General features: G+C 35.8%; 1 protein-coding gene across 4 annotated transcripts in view; it reads right to left on the bottom strand.

The window, feature by feature from the left end:
- CCSER1 (coiled-coil serine rich protein 1) overlaps positions 1-18503 on the bottom strand; it is a 1355695-nt gene that overhangs the window by 718078 nt on the left and 619114 nt on the right. For all 4 annotated transcript variants that reach the window (XM_012437740.2, XM_012437738.2, XM_064369230.1 and 1 more), the window contains exon 8: positions 2328-2411. In XM_012437740.2, coding sequence (XP_012293163.2) covers positions 2328-2411 — 84 coding nt within the window. The remainder of the gene's footprint in view (positions 1-2327; positions 2412-18503) is intronic.

The following is an 18503-nucleotide window of genomic DNA, read 5'->3' as shown; positions in this document are numbered from 1 at the left end:
ATCAAAAAATTTAAAACTATCTTAAATATTAATTGGATATAAAGCCTTTTTGGTATAATTACATCTAATTTTATTCTACAATGTACATGTAGATACAATTGTTTGTGATAATAATATTGGTCAAGAAATCAGAAACCCATGAGAAACAATAGAAAACTGAACAAATTCTAAATTATTGCAGATTATGAAATTGTAGTATATAATAGGGTACAGCTGAACTGGTTTCTAAAATTTTTTGAAACTTTCAAATTTAAGTAAATAAAGCATAAATGTAAAATTTAACTTCCACCATAACAAAATGTCACAAGTTATTTATACCAGAACCAGAAATAGTAGGACCAAAATTTTCCATGGATGCAAGGGGTTTGTATTGGCCTATGTAATTGGCATTCTTTATCCATGCTCCAAATCCAGTTTGAATGATGCCTTTTTTTTCACCCAAAGTTTCCTCTGAGTTAAATTCTTGAATCATCAATTACATACTTCCCTCTTAGCTACAGTCCTTTTTAACTAATAAAATAAACTATATTTTCAAAAGTTAACATTTTTTTCCTGAAATATTCAAGATGATTATGAAAACTATGGTAGCACAAAATAAAATGCTGCTTGATTGTCACCTGAGAAATTTTAGAAACTAAGTAGCCAATCTGAGTAATTCAAGTATAAAGAAAATAAAAGAAAAGGAAAAGAAAAAACAAAACACATTTAGGATGTTTTTAGAGAAAGGTGTACTAAATTTCTTTAATTATAACTATGAAGTACTGTCTTTGGAGGTAATTACTTTATTTTTTCATTTAATTCAGCGAGTAAAGGTCTGATTTCTTGTATATTAATGTTTTAAACTGATAATAATACTGAGAAAAAATATGAATACTCTTTCTTAGTTAATTATCCAAATCTAAAATAAGCACTCTGTGACAAAATAATGGATACATTGTTACGTTAAAATTGATTATTTTATCCATCATGCAATAAATATCTCTATGTGATATTTAGTCAACTCAAAGATTTTTTTGTAAGTCACATAAAAAAGCCTTATTACATAATATGTACCTAGAGGGCTATTTTTAAATACAGAAATGTTTTCATTATGTAATACATAAAGTTGATACTACAATATGTTACTTATAGGTTTATAAAAGGTTATTTCAATAATGTGACACATGTTCATTTTGTCTGTGATATTATTGCTATTCTAAGTACTAGTTTATAAGTCTTCTAAAGCCACAATAACATGTTCATGGGACCAATGATCAGCATCACTTCAATCATAGAACACTTTAAATAAAGGTCAAGTTTCAGGGTAAACATTGCCAGTTGTGAAGAGTCTATAAAATATGCTCTGAGTTTCTCTATATCTCACTAATGTTAGAAGTCCTCAGAAGCTTGATGGTCTATGAAGTCTTTCATTTAGTTGTATTCAACAATTACATAATACACAATTGTGAGTCTGAAATAATCACTAAAAATATGTTGAGAAGGATTTGATTCTTGCTCTTGATAATGAGTCAGGGTCTCTTTTATAGTATAGTTATCTCTTTAATCTACTGTTAGTGTAAAAATGATAAATTTAAAAATATTTCTTATTTTTTTCTATTTAATTCTTGTTTTAGAGTACTATCTTTTTTAATTTATATCCAGAGTGCACATTTTATTACAAAATATTCATAGATAAATAGAAAACACATACTTAGAAAAAATAACACCCACTGCTGTCTGTTATCTACCAAATGTATTTTTAGATCTTGAAGATGTAATTCCATACTTTCTTTAATGATAACACAGTAAAAACCATACTCTAAAAACATGAACTATATACATTTCATATTTTTGTATAATTTTTACACAATTTGGGAATTATATAATAAATTAACAAAAAGTCTCATTAGGTTAATATAATTTTGATAGCTTTATAAAAATAAAAAGTAAAATCTGGTTTTGTTTGCTAGATTGTTGATTTTCCTTTATATTATAGATCCGTATCTTTAGGTATAGCAGTTTGGAATTAAATCATGCACTTTACAAAAAAACAATGTGGCCTAAGCCTTCAAGATTTCTGATACATACAACTGAAATACTTAATACTGGTTCAGTGATATGTTTCTGGAATAATATACATTTCCACATAAAATAAAACATTCTTTTTATTCTTTAGCTTGTCAAAGATCTACAGTTTTCATGACAGGATAATAAAAACTGATCATCAGATTGAAACACTGGAAGTATTTATTAATAACTAATGCTATTGGTATTAATAAATAAGAGTTTGGAACAAATAACCTTGCAAGGAAAGTACACCCTGTAGGACAAGTATTGTTATCACTTACCAGCTCTTCCTGAAGTTGGGAAATGAATTCATCCTTCTCTTTCAGCTGTAGCTTGAGCATCGAGCATTCATCTTTCATTATATCCTATAAAAACATCAAAGAGACAGCAAAATAGGCTTAGCCTTTTTACTTTGCTCTTGATAAGGAAAGTCGGCTTCACACAGTGGGAGATAATTGCATCTGACTAATGAAACTCAAATTCCCTCTACAGTATATTTTTCATAATATATTCTTAGTTGTAAAAAATAAGTTAATGCATCCAAAAATGCTATTATGCTATATATAATCATGTATGTACACACACATACACACACACATATTTTTGCTTAGTTTTTTGTTTTCTTTTTGGTATACCTCTATTCATTTACTTGCCTAGGACAGAAACCAGGAAACTATCCTAAATTATTCCTTCTCACTTTTGTGCATATATAATAAGTAGAATAAAAATAACTCTACATTTAAAAAGGTACTGACATGGCTTGGCTTGGTGTCCCCACCCAAATCTCATCTCAAATGTAATCGCCACATATGGAGGGAGGGACCGGTGGGAGGTAACTGGATCATGAGAGTGATTTCCCTCACGCTATTCTCATGTTAGTGAGAAAGCTCTCATGAGATCTGATGGCTTAAAAGTGGCAGTTTCCCCTGAGCACTCTCTCACTCCTGCCACCTTGTGAGGACATGCCTTACTTTCCCTTAGCCTTCCACCATGATTATAGGTTTCCTGAGGCCTCCCCAGCGATGAGAAACTGTGAGTCAATTAAACTATTTTCCTGTATAAATTACTCAGTCTTAGATTATTCTTTATCACAATGTGAAAAGGGACTAATATAGAATATTGGTGCTTGAAGTGGGGCACTGCTATAAAGAAAACCTGAAAATGTGGAAGCGACTTTGGAACTAGGTAATGGGCAGAGGTTGGAACAGTTTGGAGGGCTCAGAAGAAGACAGAGAGATGTGGGAAAGCTTGGAGCTTCCTAGAAACTTGAATGGTTTTGATCAAGATGCTGATGGTGATATGGACAACAAAGTCCAGGCTGAGGTGGTCTCAGATGAAGATAAGGAACTTCTTGGGAACTGGAGTAAAGGTCACTATTGCTATGCTTTAGCAAAGGGATTGGTGGTATTTTGCCACTGCCCTAGAGATCTGTGAAACTTTGAACTTCAGAGACATGATTTAGGGTATCTGGTGGAAGAAATTTCTAAGCAGCTAAGTATTCAAGGGGTGACCTGGCTGATTCTGAATGCATTTAGTCATACGCATTCAAAAAGACATTATTTGAAACAGGCACTTTTATTTAAAAGGGAAGCAGAGCATGAAAGTTTGAAAAATTTGCAGCCTGACCATGTGGTAGAAAAGAAAAACCCATTTTCTGGGGAACAATTCAAGATGACTGCAGAAAATTGCGTAAGTAATGAAGAGCCAAATGTTAGTAACTAAGAAAATGGTGAAAATGTCTCCAGGACATTTCAGAGATATTCATGGCAGCCTTTCCCATCACAGGACTGCAGCCTCTCCCAAAAAGGACAGCAGCCTCTCCCATGATAGGACAGGAAGCATAGGAGAAAAAAATGGTCTCATGGTCTGGGCCCAGGGCCCTGCTGCTCTGTGTAGACTTGAGGCATGGCAGCCTGCATCCCAGCTGCTGCAGCTCCAGTCATGGTTAACAGGGGCCAGTGTACAACCCAGGTCTTTGCTTCAGAAGGTATAAGCCCCAAGCACTGTTGGCTTACATGTGGTGTTGGGCCTGTGGGAGCACAGAAGAAAGAGTTGAGATTTGGGAACCTCTGCCTAGATTTCAGAGAATGTATGGAAATGCCTGGATGTCCAGGCAGAAGTCTGTTGCAGGGGTAGAGCCCTTATGGAGAACCTCTGCTAGGGCAGTGTGAAAGGGAAATGTGGGGTTGGAGCCCCCACACAGAGTCCCCACTGGGGCACTGCCTAGTGAAGCTGTGAAAAGAAGGTCACTGTCCTCCAGACCCCAGAATCATAGATCCACCAACAGCTTGCACCATGTGCCTGGAAAAGCCACAGGCACTGTATTAGATTGTTTTCATGCTACTGATAAAGACATATCTGAGACTGGGAATAAAAAGAGATTAAATTGAACCTATTGTTTTCATGCTACTGATAAAGACATATCTGAGACTGGGAATAAAAAGAGATTAAATTGAACCTACAGTTTCACATGGCAAGGGAGGCCTCAGAATCATGGTGGGAGGTGCAAGGCACTTCTTACATGGCAGCAGCAAGAGAAAATGAGGAAGAAGCAAAAGTGGAAACCCCTGATAAATCCATCAGATCTTGTGAAATTTATTCACTATCATGAGAATAGCATGGGAAAGACCAGCCCCCATGATTCAATTTACCTCCCCCTGGGTCCCACCCCTACACACACGGGAATTCTGGGAGATACAATTCAAGTTCAGATTTCGGTAGGGACACAGTCAAACTATATTAGGTACTCAACACCAGGCTGTGAAAGCAGCCACAGGGGATACACCCCACAGAGCCACAGGGGTGGAGCTACCTAAGTCTATGGGAGCCCACTCCTTGCATCAGGAGTCCCTGGATGTGAGACACAGAGTCAAACGAGAGTTTGGAGCTTTAAGATTTAACTACCGCTCCACCAGATTTTGGACTCCCATGGGGCCTGTGACCACTTTGCTTTGGCCAATTCCTCCCATTTGGAATAAGAACATTTATCCAATGCCTGTACCTCCATTGTATCTTGGAAGTAAATAACTTGCTTTTGATTTTACAGGCTCATAGGAGAGAGAGTCTTGCCTTATCTCAGATGAGACTTTGTACTTGGACTTTTGAGCTAATGCTGTAATGAGTTAAGACTTTGGGAGACTTTCACGAAGGCAAGATAGTTTTTAAATGTGAAAAGAACATGAAATTTGAGTGGAGCCAATGGTGTAATGAAATGGTTTGTCTCTGTAACCTCACCCAAATCTCATCTTGAATTATAATTCCCATATATCACAAGAGGGACCTGATGGGAGGTGATTGGATCACAGGCATGGTTTCCCTCATGCTGTTCTGGTAATAGTGAGGGACTTCTCATGAGATCTGATGGCTTAAAAGTAGCAGCTTCTCCTAAGCTCTCTCTCTGTCCTGCTGCTTTGTGAAGAAGTGCCTTGCTTTCCTTCAGCCATGATTTTAAGTTTCCTTAGGCCTCCCCAGCCATGCAGAATTATGAGTCAATTAAACTTCTTTGTTTCGTTTATTACCCACTCTCAGGTTGTTCTTTATAGTGGTGTGAAAATGGACTAATACAAATACTATTATCTACAATTTGTTCCCTGGCTACAATTAAATTAATTGTTAAACCAATATCCATATTACAGAGCTCATCTTTAATGATGTCCCTGTTGAAATTGTGCCTTTTACTAGAGCTCGATCTTTGGGCATTTAATCTCCTCACTCTGCAAGTACACCCAACCACGACTTCTATGTACACAATATATGCACATCCATGGCCTCAACTACTCTATGCTGGTGTGATGGGTAATACTGAGGGTCAGCTTTATTGGGTTAAACGATACAAAGTATTGATCCAGGGTGTGTCTGTGAGGCTGTTGCCTAAGGAGATTAACGTTTGAGTCAGTGGGCTGGGAAAGGCAGACCTATCCTCAATCTGTGTGGGTACAATCTAATCAGCTGCCAAAGTGGCTAGAATATAAGCAGGCAGAAAAATCTGAAAAGAGAGACTGGCCCAGCCTCCCAGCCTACTCCTGGGCTGGATGCTTGTTGTTCTTGAACACTGGATTCCAAGTTCTTCAGTTTTGGAATTCAGACTGGCTGTCCTTGCTTCTCAGCCTGCAGATGGCCTGTTGTGGCACCTTGTGATCATGTGAGTTAATACTTAATAAACTCCCCTTTATATATAAATATTTTACCCCTCAAAAGAACCCCTGACTAGTACAGCTTGTAACTACCAGATACAACTAGTTAATCCAGAATTATCTGTATTCCAAGCTCCAGCTCTTAAGCACAACTACTCACTAAACATATACTCAACACTGTTCCACAGACACTCCAACTCAACATCTTCCTTCCCCACCTTGAGACTTCACTTCTGCTGATTTCCCCATTATCTCCTATTTCCTAAAATAATAATCAGGAAGCCATCATATAAGTTCAACTGCTACTCACTTTGAATCAAATCTGAAATCAAATTTAATCTCTACTTCTTTAGTATTTCTTGGACTTACTACCCTCTATTCCACATTGTCTAAGTACTTGTTGCATCTTATCTAAATTTCTGTAATTGCTTCTTGTCTCTAAAGTGATTTTTCCTCTCTCTATCTCTATCACTTTCCCTACTTGCCAGAGAGATTTTTCTTAGTAGGAATTAAATTTATCACTTCCTAATTTAACAGCGAATCATCTCCTTCAGAAAGAAAATCAAAACTCTTCAACATAGCATATTGTACCCCTGATTATCTGTTACTTGCTTATTTCCGGAGCTGCAAAGTTTTTGACTTTCAACCTCCTCACAACATTGTTCACTCTTACAGAACTGAAATGCATGTTGTTTCACATATCCTCACTTTACACATGCAAATTTCTGGATTTTATTGTCTTCTACCCATTGTATCCTTCTCTCCCTCATTATACCTCATGCTCTAAGACACATCTCAAATTACTGTTTATTTTACTAGAAAGATTCTAGTACCCTTTTGGCTAGTAACACATCTCTTTGGGGATTTTCCATAGCGTCCATACCATATATCATTTCATGCAACACATAAAGTTTTTTGCTTTTTCTCCAGCCTCATGAACTAGTTTTATTTCCTATTTGAGCATATAGTTTCTATATAGTTTCTATTTCATTAGCATGTTATTAGCACCAAACATAATAACTGACACACATAAGATACTCAAATTTGGCTGGGCATGGTGGCACTTGCTTATAATCCCAGTACTTTGGGAGGCCAAGGCAGGATGATCACTTGAGCCCAGGGCTTCAAGGCTAGCCTGGATAACACAGTGAAACACTATCTCTATTTGAAATAAAGAAGATGCTCAAATTCATGTTTCTTTCCAATAGAATTACTAAATAAGCAGTATAAACATTAGCAGTATAACCATTGTCCCTGAAATCTGGCACCCTCATCTGAACTGACAAGGAACAACAACAAAAACAGCTAAAGGATTAGAGAAAACATAATACCTATTTATTAATACCTGTTTATTCTAGTCTCATGGCAGAATTTCTACTTCTTCTGTACTGAGCAATAAATCTAATCAGCCAAATTAGATTTATTGCTCAGTATAGCAATAAATCTTATTTATTTATTTAGAGACGGTATCACTCTGTCAAGTAGGCTGAAGTGTGCCTCAATCTAGGCTCACTGTAACCTCAAAGTCCTGGGCTCAAGCAATCTTCCTGCCTTGGCCTCCCAAGTAGCTAGGACTGCAGGTGTGCACCACCACATCCAACTAATTTTTTTTACTGTATTTTTTAAATTTTAATTTTATTGTTTTGTTATTATTTCAATAGCTTTAGGGGTACAAGTAGTTTTTGGTTACACGAATGAATTGTATGGTGGTGAAGTCTGAGCTTTTACTGTACCTATCACCTAAATAGTGTACATTGGACCTAATAGGTAATTTTTCATCCTCACTCCCTTCACACCTTCCCTGCTTCTAACTCTCCAGTGTCTATTATATCACTCTATATGATTGGCATACCCATGGTTTAGCTCCCATTTATAAATGTGGTATTTAGTTTTCCATTCCTGAATTACTTCACATAGGACAATGGTTTCCAGTTCCATCTGAGTTGCTGCAAAAGACATTCATTATTTTGTTATTTTTGTTATTTTTTTGGCTAAATAGTATTCCACGGTGTGTGGTGTGCATGTGTGTGTGTGTGTGCATATATATATACACACACACACATACACACACACACACACACATATGTATATATTTAACAGGATCTTGCTCTGTCACCAAGGCTGGAGTACAGTGGTACGATCAGCTTACTATAACCTCAACTTTCCGTGCTTAAAGGATCCTCCTGACTCAACCTCTTGAGTAGCTAGGACTACAGGTATATGACACCGTGCCTGGCTAATTTTTTTGTTTGTGTGAAAATGGAATCTTGCTTTGTTGCTCAGACTGGTCTCAAACTCCTGGCCTCAAGTGATACTCCTATCCCAGCCTCCCAAAATGTGGGGATTAGCCTGACTTCTATCATATTTTCTTTACCCATTTTTCAGTTGACAGGCACTTAGCTTGATTCGATATCTTTGCAATTGTGAATTGTGCAGTGATAAACATATGCATACATATGCATATGTTTTATTTTTTTGTTATAATGATTTATTTTCCTTTGGGTAGATACCCAGTAGTGAGATTGTGAATTTAATAGTAGATGCACTTTTAGTTCTTTAAGAAATCTCCATACTATTTTCTGTAGAGGTTACACTAATTTATTATTTATAGTTCCACCAGCAGTGTATAAGCATTCCATTTTCACCATTCACCACATTCATGCTAACATCTATTGTTTTCTGAATTTTTAATAATGACTATTCTGGATAAGGTGACATCTCATTGTGGTTTTAGTGCACATTTCCCTGATGGTTAGTGATATTGAGCATTTTTTTCATATGTTTGTTGGCCATTTATTTATCTTATGTTGAGAAATTACTGCTTATGTCATATACCCACTTTTTAATAAGATTATTTATTGTTTTCTTGCTGATTTGAGTTCCTTGTAGATTCTAGATATTAGTCCTTTGTCAATGTAAAGATGGTTAGTGATGCTGAGCATTTTTTCATATGTTTGTTGGCCATTTGCATATCTTATTTTGAGAAAGGTCTGCTATGTCATTTACCAAATTTTTAATGGGATTATTTACTTTTTCTTGCTGATTTGGGGTCCTTGTAGATTCTAGATATTAGTCCTTTGTCAATATACAGATGGCAAATATTTTCTCTTATTCTATAAGTTGTCTGTTTACTCTGTTAATTATTTCTTTTGTTATATAGAAGCTTTGAAGTATAATTAGGTCTCATTTATTAATTTTCCTTTTTGTTACATTTGTTTTTGAGGTCATAGTCATAAATTCTTTGCCTAAGCCAATGTCTAGAAGAGTTTGTTTTAGGTTTTTCAATAGAATTTTTTATGGTTTTAGGGCTTAGATTTAAGTCTTTATCTTCAGTTAAGTTTTGTACACAGTGAGAATAGGGATCCAGTTTCATTCTTCTGCACCTGGCTATCCAATTTTCCCAGCGTAATTTATGGAATAGGGGGCTCTTTGCCTAGTGTATGTTTCTGTTGGCTTTATCAAAGATCAGTTGGCTGTTGTATTTGGCTTTATTTCTGGGTTCTCTATTCCATTCTATTGGTCTGTATATCTACTTTTATATGGGTACCATGCTGTTTTGGTTACTATAGCCTTGTAGTAAAATTTGAAGTAACGTGATGCTTCCAGATTTATTCTTTTTGCTTAGGATTGCTTTGACTATTTGCACTCTTTTTTGGTTCCATATAAATTAAACTTGTTTTTTCTAATTCTGCAAAAAAATGATATTGGGGTATTTTGATAGGAATTGCATTGAATCTATAGATTGCTTTGGACAGTATGGTCATTTTAACAATATTGATTCTAACAGTCCATGAACATAAACATAGGATTCATTTCCATTTGTTTATGTCATATATGATATTTTTCATCAGTGTTTTATAGTTCTTCTTATAGAGATCTTTTATCTCCTTGGTGAAGTGTATTTGTAAGGTTTGTTTGTTTGTGTTTATTTTGCTAATATAAATGGGGCTGAGTTCTTCATTTGATTCTTACCATGGTCATTATTTTGCCCAGATAATTTTTAAATATTTTATTGAGGTGTAGTTGCTCTATGTTGTCCAGGCTGGCCTCAATCTTCAGATCTTGGCCTCTCAAAGAGGTAGGACTACAAATGTGAGCCACCACGCCTGGCTTAATTCTAATTTATTAATATCTCTTCATTTGCTGGCAACCAGCTTGAATGGGAGGAAGATGTGTATTAGCTCTTTTTGTTCCATCTCTTTTATAGTAGTCCAATTTCTTCCCCAAATCATAGGTATTTTGGACAGGGATTATACTCATTTTGAACACTTATACTCCTATACTCTAAATATTACTGTTAATGGAAAAAGGTTTAATCTGCTCTGTATTGCAAAAGAAATACTAATATTAGCATATTAGGAGGCAATAAAATAATAATCATGTTTCTTAGAATCAGAGAGATAGGGCCGGGCGTGGTGGCTCACGCCTATAATCCCAGCACTTTGGAAGGCTGAGGCGGGTGGATCACGAGGTCAAGAGATCGAGACCATCCTGGTCAACAAGGTGAAACCCCGTCTCTACTAAAAAATACAAAAATTAGCTGGGCATGGTGGCGCATGCCTGTAATCCCAGCTACTCGGGAGGCTGAGGCAGGAGAATTGCTTGAACCCAGGAGGCAGAGGTTGCGGTGAGCCGAGATTGCGCCATTGCACTCCAGCCTGCGTAACAAGAGCGAAACTCGGTCTCAAAAAAAAAAAAACAAAAAGAATCAGAGAGCTATAGAATCAAATCCTGGATGCTGCAAGTAACTAGCCAGGTAGTTCTGTGCTAGTTAATTTTGTTATTTGCTAGTTAATGAAGAAAAGTTAATTTTGTTCATAAAATAAAATGTCACAGGTTGGTTCTTCAGGAATCAAATGGAGTTAAGGGTGCATAAAGTTCATTAACGAAGGGAAAGGAAAGGAAATATGAAGAAAAAAAGACAAAGAAAAAGATTCAGGATTGAGTAGGGGACAGTCAAACCATGATTCATACTGACAAATTATCTGTCAGCAAAACGAGGGGCTTATAGCTAAGATTTTGTTAGAGAAATCCCCACGTTGAGCAAAAGTGGTTTGGCTCTTGTAGCACTCCCTTGTTCAGTCACTGGTTGTGGAGTGCCTCATGAATAGCTAGATCTCAGTCATCACCACCTTATTCAGGCTTTGTTTCAGACCACCCAGTGATGAGCTTGAACTTCAGCTGGAGAGCTGAGGCTGACCCTGAAGAAGCTAATGGCTGTAGTCAGCCAACCATACTCTTGGAAGCTGGTCAGTGAGTCCTTTATTGAGATGGAATCTGAGATTTGGTCTATATCTGTTACCATTGTTTTTGTTGAACAATTAAAAATGGTATTTTTGTATTAATTATCATTTTGTTAATTAAATAGTTTAAATAGAACATTTGCCTATATTGTAGCTACTAGGAACTACAAAGAAACGTGGTTTCCAAAAACTATGCTCACTTTAAAAATTTTTCAGATTTTATTCCTGGGAAAATTTTTGAAGGAATTCATAATCTCACAGCATGAAACCAGGTAGATGCTAATATATCATTTACATTCATTTCTGGAATAACACCTATGAAATATTTATTATATGCCAACAGAAGACAATTTATAAAAGCCTTCTCTATGAATGGCTTTGCAAATGAATTTTAGCTACCCACCATGTCTTTAGTTGTATATACATACAGTGGCAATATTCACATAAGTATTAGGTTGGTGCAAAAGTAATTGCAGCTTAATAGAGAGTTAATAGCAATAATCCATCAAAATCTCATTATATTTGCAAAATTCTAGAACATATTTGTGAGGATGATCTATTTAGTTAGAAATCATATTGATGTGTAGAATTAATAGGATTTTAATATTCTTGGTATTCAAAATAAAGTTATTCCATTAACCTGTAGGCTAATGTAACCAATTTAACCTTGTGCTTATAAAAATGAATATTATTCATTGATAGGAAAAATATAATTTAATAATTATGACATCCTTTGTTTCTCATTCAAGTATAATTAATTTTTCAGACTAAAATTCAATTATATTATTTTTTAATTCAATAATTATTCATAAATATGGAAATCAGTGTGGTAAAGAGGGCTGTAAATCCCTTTCTAGTATTCCTATTGAAAAGTAGAGTCTAATGTTCCTGTCCATGCATCTGGGCTGGTCTTACTGACTTGCATGATTAATAGAATATGATGACTCTGCATGACTTTCAGGATTAGATCAGGATGGCCTTTCAACTTCCATCATGGTCTCTTATAATGATTCCTCTGAGGTTATTACTTGCAAAAAGAACCCAGCAGCCACACTGAGAAGCAGAAACAACATGGTGCTTCTATTGACAGCGTCATACGAGCTCCCAAAAGACAGCCATAATCAAGCTGTGAGAATGAGCTACCTTGGACATCTAGGCTGGCAGAGTCTTCAAGTGCCTAAAGCCCCAGCTAAAATCTCACTCTAACTGCCTGAGAAACACAAGGCTAGAACGGCCCAGTGAATCATTCCCAAGTTCTTGACATATACAATTGTGAATTAAATGAAAGTATAGTTTTAAGCCACTAAATTTTGAAATAACTTGTTACAAGATCATCCAAACATAAAGACAAACTCTAAATCATTATAGTTGGGATTAGTATAAATTATGTCATCATAGTTGTATAAAAATGCATATAGTAAATTTTTTAAAATATGTATTTTATGATTTAATTTTTGATTTTTGTGATTTAAATTATATTCAGAATTATTTTCAAATAGCTCATTTCAAGTATATCAGTAATATTTATGTTCTTATGATATAACCTACTAAAGAATCTGAAATACAGATAAAAAATTATATACAAGTGATTTTATTCCTGTACTTTTGTTTTATAAATTTGGAAATTTGGAGCCACATACTCAGAAATTTGGGTAGTTTGCCCCAGGTTCAGTTTCCTGACTCCAGTTCTACAAATTTTATAATGTATTTTGCCTGTATTTGGAATTATCTCATTGTTTAAGAATTATCTAAATAGCAATCAAGTGTCAAAAAATAAAAGCAAGTAGAATCTGTAAATCATCTTGACAATAATATTATGCTGAAATTAAAAATCCAAATAAAAAAACAAATAATAATTTCTAATTCTCACAAATCTCCCAATAATTCCTCCAGTAAAATTATGAACATAATTATTGGCTTCTCAAACACATCAAGTTTGACACTGAGTCATCATGACTTTCTATTTGTAGACTTCTGGTCTTCTATCTGGAGGACTTTACTGTATGATTTACAAGATTTTTCCTCATTCTTGTAAACAAAAAGTTCAAAAGATTAAAACATAAATAAAACAGACAACTTTATCAGTGCAAACAAGGACAGAATTTTATGAACAAATGAAAAAATAAAAAAAGAAAAAGAAAAAAGGAATATGGTCGAGGAGGACAGAGGTCAGAGATTAGAAAACACAAGAATGTGCAATCATTGACAATATATTCTGCTCTACCTAAATAAGTGACCTCATATAATTCTTATGTTGACTTAGCTTCAAAGTAGCATGCTGTCTGCAACACCTTGGTAGCTAGCGAAATAAAGCAGTGGAGGTATACAGTCATCCAGATAGTTCCATGGGAGGCACTGCTTTTCAAATATTGAAAACAAGGAAAATAAAACCACCATTTTATTCCTTTATTAGTTAGATTAAAACAATTGAAAAATATTTCATATATCAATTTAGCATTAATAATTACTACTTGATGCTACAAAATTTTTCTTTTTATAAACATTAACTAAAAAAATCATTGTAGATCCATCTTTATATCCTCACTTAAGAGATTAATATTCCATTGATTTACAATAAATGTACTTCTTAAATGAATACTATTTAAAAATTTAAGCAGCATAATATTTTTATGATATTTTTACTGATTATATATTTACTAGAGGTAAAATGCACATAGTTTGCCCATAGAATTATATATATATTTTTAAAGAACTAACAAATATATTAGCAAACAATAGCATAGATTGTATATCCTAAGTCTTTTTTACGGTTTTGAAAGAAAACTAAACAAATGATTCTTAGACATTATATTTACTCTGATTTACTTTGGTATTCATATGAAATGTTGATGAAGTTTACAAATAAAACACAAATTATTATGTAATTTAAAAATATACACACAATAAAAGTAAATGGCATTTATTAATTTTGTATTGAAATTGTCAGAAATTTCTCTTTTACAGGATGGTCAGGAACAAACAGTTGTTCAAAGCCAGTATGTTAGAAATGTATTTTTTAGCATATTAGTCAAAGAAGGAAACAGTATTATCTCTTGACACAGTGGTGTACTTCCTTGGATTTTCAAACAATTGAGAAAGAATGTTTGGATATCAGCATAATCTTTTCAACAGTGAATGGTACTCTTAGACTATCTTAGAAATTCTTACTGACATTAATCTTTCTAAAAATAATAATATCACCTTACATTTGTATAGGAGCTTCATAATTTAACAACACTTCTTTGTATAAAACTATGTTTTACTATCACAATCTTTCTTAACTTGTTATTGAAAAAATGTTACATTTCTGGAATAAGTAGGGTTTCAGATATAAAAAGGAAGCAGAGAAAGTAGTTGTAGCGAAGATGAAATAAAAGAAAAACATATGTCATAATAACAAAAATAAAGCTGAAATAAAAGAAAAACATATATCATAATAACATAAAGTGCTCATCAACTTCTCAACAAAATTCACGGAAGTCCTACATTTTTTTGAATAGTTAAAAACATTAGCTTACAATGATAAATTTGTTAAGATGTTTAAAAAGTTCCATAAGACTATGTTCTTGTCATTTCCAAGTTGTTGGTGACCTCTTTGTTTCATTTTTGTGAACTAACAATAAAAAATAATGAGGCTGTATAACTTTTCTAATGTTCTAATGTAATCCACCCACATATTACTGATTTTTTCTAATTATACAGTAAATGAACAGAGCATTTCAACCTAAGTAACTATCCTAATAAAAACACTACTCAAGACTTTCCCTATTTTTTCTTTGTTTTATCCAGTTCTTTCATAAAAATTGAAATTTAAAGACAAACATTGGTATTTACTTTTCTAAAGCCATACTAAAATGATAGTATTTTTCAGGTAGAAGAATAAGAACCAAATTTCTCAGGGTCATAGAATGAGTTATTAGGCATCACAAATTAGTTTTTTGATCTCCTAAATCCCATGGGTTTCATCAAAATCAATTTGGAACTATATTTAAGACATAAATTGCTTTACAAACTCATCAACAATGAGCTTCTTAACAGAAACAGTCAACAATTGATAAAGCAGTAACTTACACTGTCTCACTGGAATTTCTTGATAAGAAATTCTAGGAGAAAGAAATGTCTTTAAGAAGTTGTGAGATTCTCTTGATTCCAGCATTTTTGTTTCCCAGAGAAGACAGCTAGGAAATGCCACATTCTACCTATATTTCTTAAGCAAGGTAAGAAATTGTTTACATGTCCCTTCCCACAATGTAAACTATACATGAAAAAAATAAAAAAATAAACAGCCAGGCACAGATCATATGTGTGTAATCCCAACACATTGGCAGGCCAAGGCAGAAGGATTTCCTAAGCCCAGGAGTTTGAGACCAGCCTGGGTGACATTGTGAGACCTTGTCTTGGAGGAGGAGGAGAAGGAGGAGAAGAAGAAGAAGGAGATGGAGAAGGAGGAGAGGGAGAGGGAGAAGAAGAAAAGAAAAAATGGTTTAAAACATAATGTTAGAAGTTCCTTCCTGTTATGAAGCATGCTTATTGGCTTCTTGTGTTTTACATAGGAATAGGGGAAATTTTATCTATTTATCTACCTAAATCTCCTAAATTAAGTAAGAAATTACGGGAAACAGCTCCCACCAATGGACCAAGATGACTGGTGTGCTTCTAACAGACCTTCAGAGGGAAGGCACTAAGAGTGGACAGAGAAAAGACACAGAACTTTGGCTGAAGCAGGAGAAAGCTGGAAATTCTGCACAGGTCTACCATGCAACAGGACTTATTCCTGGCCCCCAGTGGCTCCTAGGAAATGAATGAGTTGAACTGGTAAGAAGCAACTTGCTCTTACCATGGACCTCTGAATCCCTGGAGGGAGAAGACCCTTTGACCACCACAGACACTTGTGCTGGCAGGGGGAGATGCTTAAAGAAGTGTTAGGGGCCGCAAGCCAACTGATGTGGAGTCCAGAGGTTTTGATGTGGGAGGATATGTAGCAGATTATGGCCAGGGACAGCCACCCCTTTGGCTCCACTTGCTCCCACAGGAGACATTAGCCATAGGGGAATGGCTGGACCTGAATTCTGTTGGGCAGTTTTGCCTATCTTATGAGGCTGGTCTGACCTGAGCACCCCTTAGTATTCTATCCTCTCCTGGGGCCCCAGACTGGCCATGACTGCTTGAAGGGCAGTCTCCGATTACCTGGGGGCCCACAGCTTCTGCACTGGTGCATTGTGCCTGAGCTGCAGAGAGCTCCAGTGGCATAGCAGCCTCCACACTACCTCCCCATACTGCAGCTTCCTCAGGGCCCATGGAAACTCCCTACATCACTTCCCTGGTATTTGTCTCCCCAGGTGGATTTTGCTTTGCTTACCTCACAGACTGCAGAAGTGCAGTCTATCCCCGACCCTCCACCAACTGCCACCATTGCAGACAAGAGCCTTGGCAGGCACAGAACCAGCCAAACCCTCCCCCTGCCAGCACCCTGCCCTTGTGCTAATACTGCACAGTGAACAGCAGATCCTCCCTTGCACTGAGTGACCACTCCACCTTCTAGAGCAGAGAGAAGAAACCCAGACCTGTGCCCACCAGCACCCCAGCCCTGAGCCAACATTGCCTCCAGTGTGATCATGCACACAGTTACCAACAGAAATAAGACCCCCTCATCCCCAAGCTGTGTTGCCTTCACCACTGAGGTGAATGCCTGAAGGGAGGCATTTATCTGTTGGCATCCTGCTGCAGTTGCCACTACTGTTGCTGCTGGCATGTGGGACAAGGATAGATCCCACTGTCACTGCACTAAAAAATGCTTTGCCTGGCACCACCACCTTCCCTCTCCCCTGCCCACCCCACAGTGAGTTGCTAACATCAAGAGAAGACAGAGAATAAAGTTGTAGCTTAATAAAAGCACCCCAAAGTGAGAGCACACAGTTAAGGAGTTGGGAGATGAGCTTTGACCTCCTAAAATCTTCCAGAAACAAAGCCAGTCAGCTGAATTCATGGAATATCACAATCAAACCTTCAAGGTCATCAAATAAAAGAATTATTAAAAACCCATGCAAAGGTCAGCAACATCCAAGATTAAAGGTAGATAAGCCTACAAAGATGAAATAGAATCAGTGCAAGAACTGTGTCAACCCAAAAAGCCAAGATGCCTTTTTATTCTCCAAATGATCACATCACCTCTCCAGCATAGGTTCTAAACCAGGCTGAGATGGCTGAAATGACAGAAATAGAATTCAGGATATGGATATGAATGAACATCATTGAGCTATAAAAGTATGTTAAAATCCAGTATAAGGAAGCTAAAAATCATGATAAATAATGCAGGTGCTGACAGACAAAATAGCCAGTATAGAAAATAATGTACCAACCTGATGAGCTGAAAAACACACTACAAGAATTTTATAATGCAATCACAAGTATCAATAGCAGAATACACCAAGAAAAGGAAAGAATCTCAGAAATTGAGGACTGGCTTTCTGAAATAAGACAGTCAGAAGACAAGAATAGAGAAAAAATAATGAAAAGGAACACACACAAAAAAAGCCTCTGAGAAATATGGGATTTCATAAATTGACCAAACTTACAACTTTGTGGTGTCCCGGAAAGATATCGGGAGAATAGAGCCAACTTGGAAAACATATGTCATATTATCCATGAGAACTTCCCCAATCTACTTATAGAGGCCAACATTCAAATTCATAAAATGCAGAGAACCCCAATAACACACTTTAAAAGAAGATCATCCCCAATACAGATATTCATCAGATTCTCCAAGGGTGAAAGGAAAGAAAAAATGTTAAAGGGAGCTAGAGAGAAAGGCCAAGTCACCTACAAAGGGAAGCCCATCAGGCTAACAGCAGACATCTTAGCACAAACCCTACAAGCCAAAAGACGTTGGGGGCCTATATTCAATATTCTTAAAGAAATAATTCAAACCCAGTATTTCATACCTGGCCAAACTAAGCTTCATAAGAGAAGGAAAAATAAGAACTTTTTTAGATAAGCAAATGCTGAGGGAATTTGTTACCACCAGATCTGCCTTAAAAGAGCTCCTGAAGGAAGTACTAAATATAGAAAGGAAAAATAATTA

Source organism: Aotus nancymaae, unplaced genomic scaffold (genome assembly GCF_030222135.1).
Source record: "Aotus nancymaae isolate 86718 unplaced genomic scaffold, 86718_ANA_hifiasm-v0.15.2.pri h1tg000006l, whole genome shotgun sequence".
Lineage (NCBI taxonomy): Eukaryota > Metazoa > Chordata > Mammalia > Primates > Aotidae > Aotus > Aotus nancymaae.
This window is presented reverse-complemented; position numbering and strand designations above follow the sequence as displayed.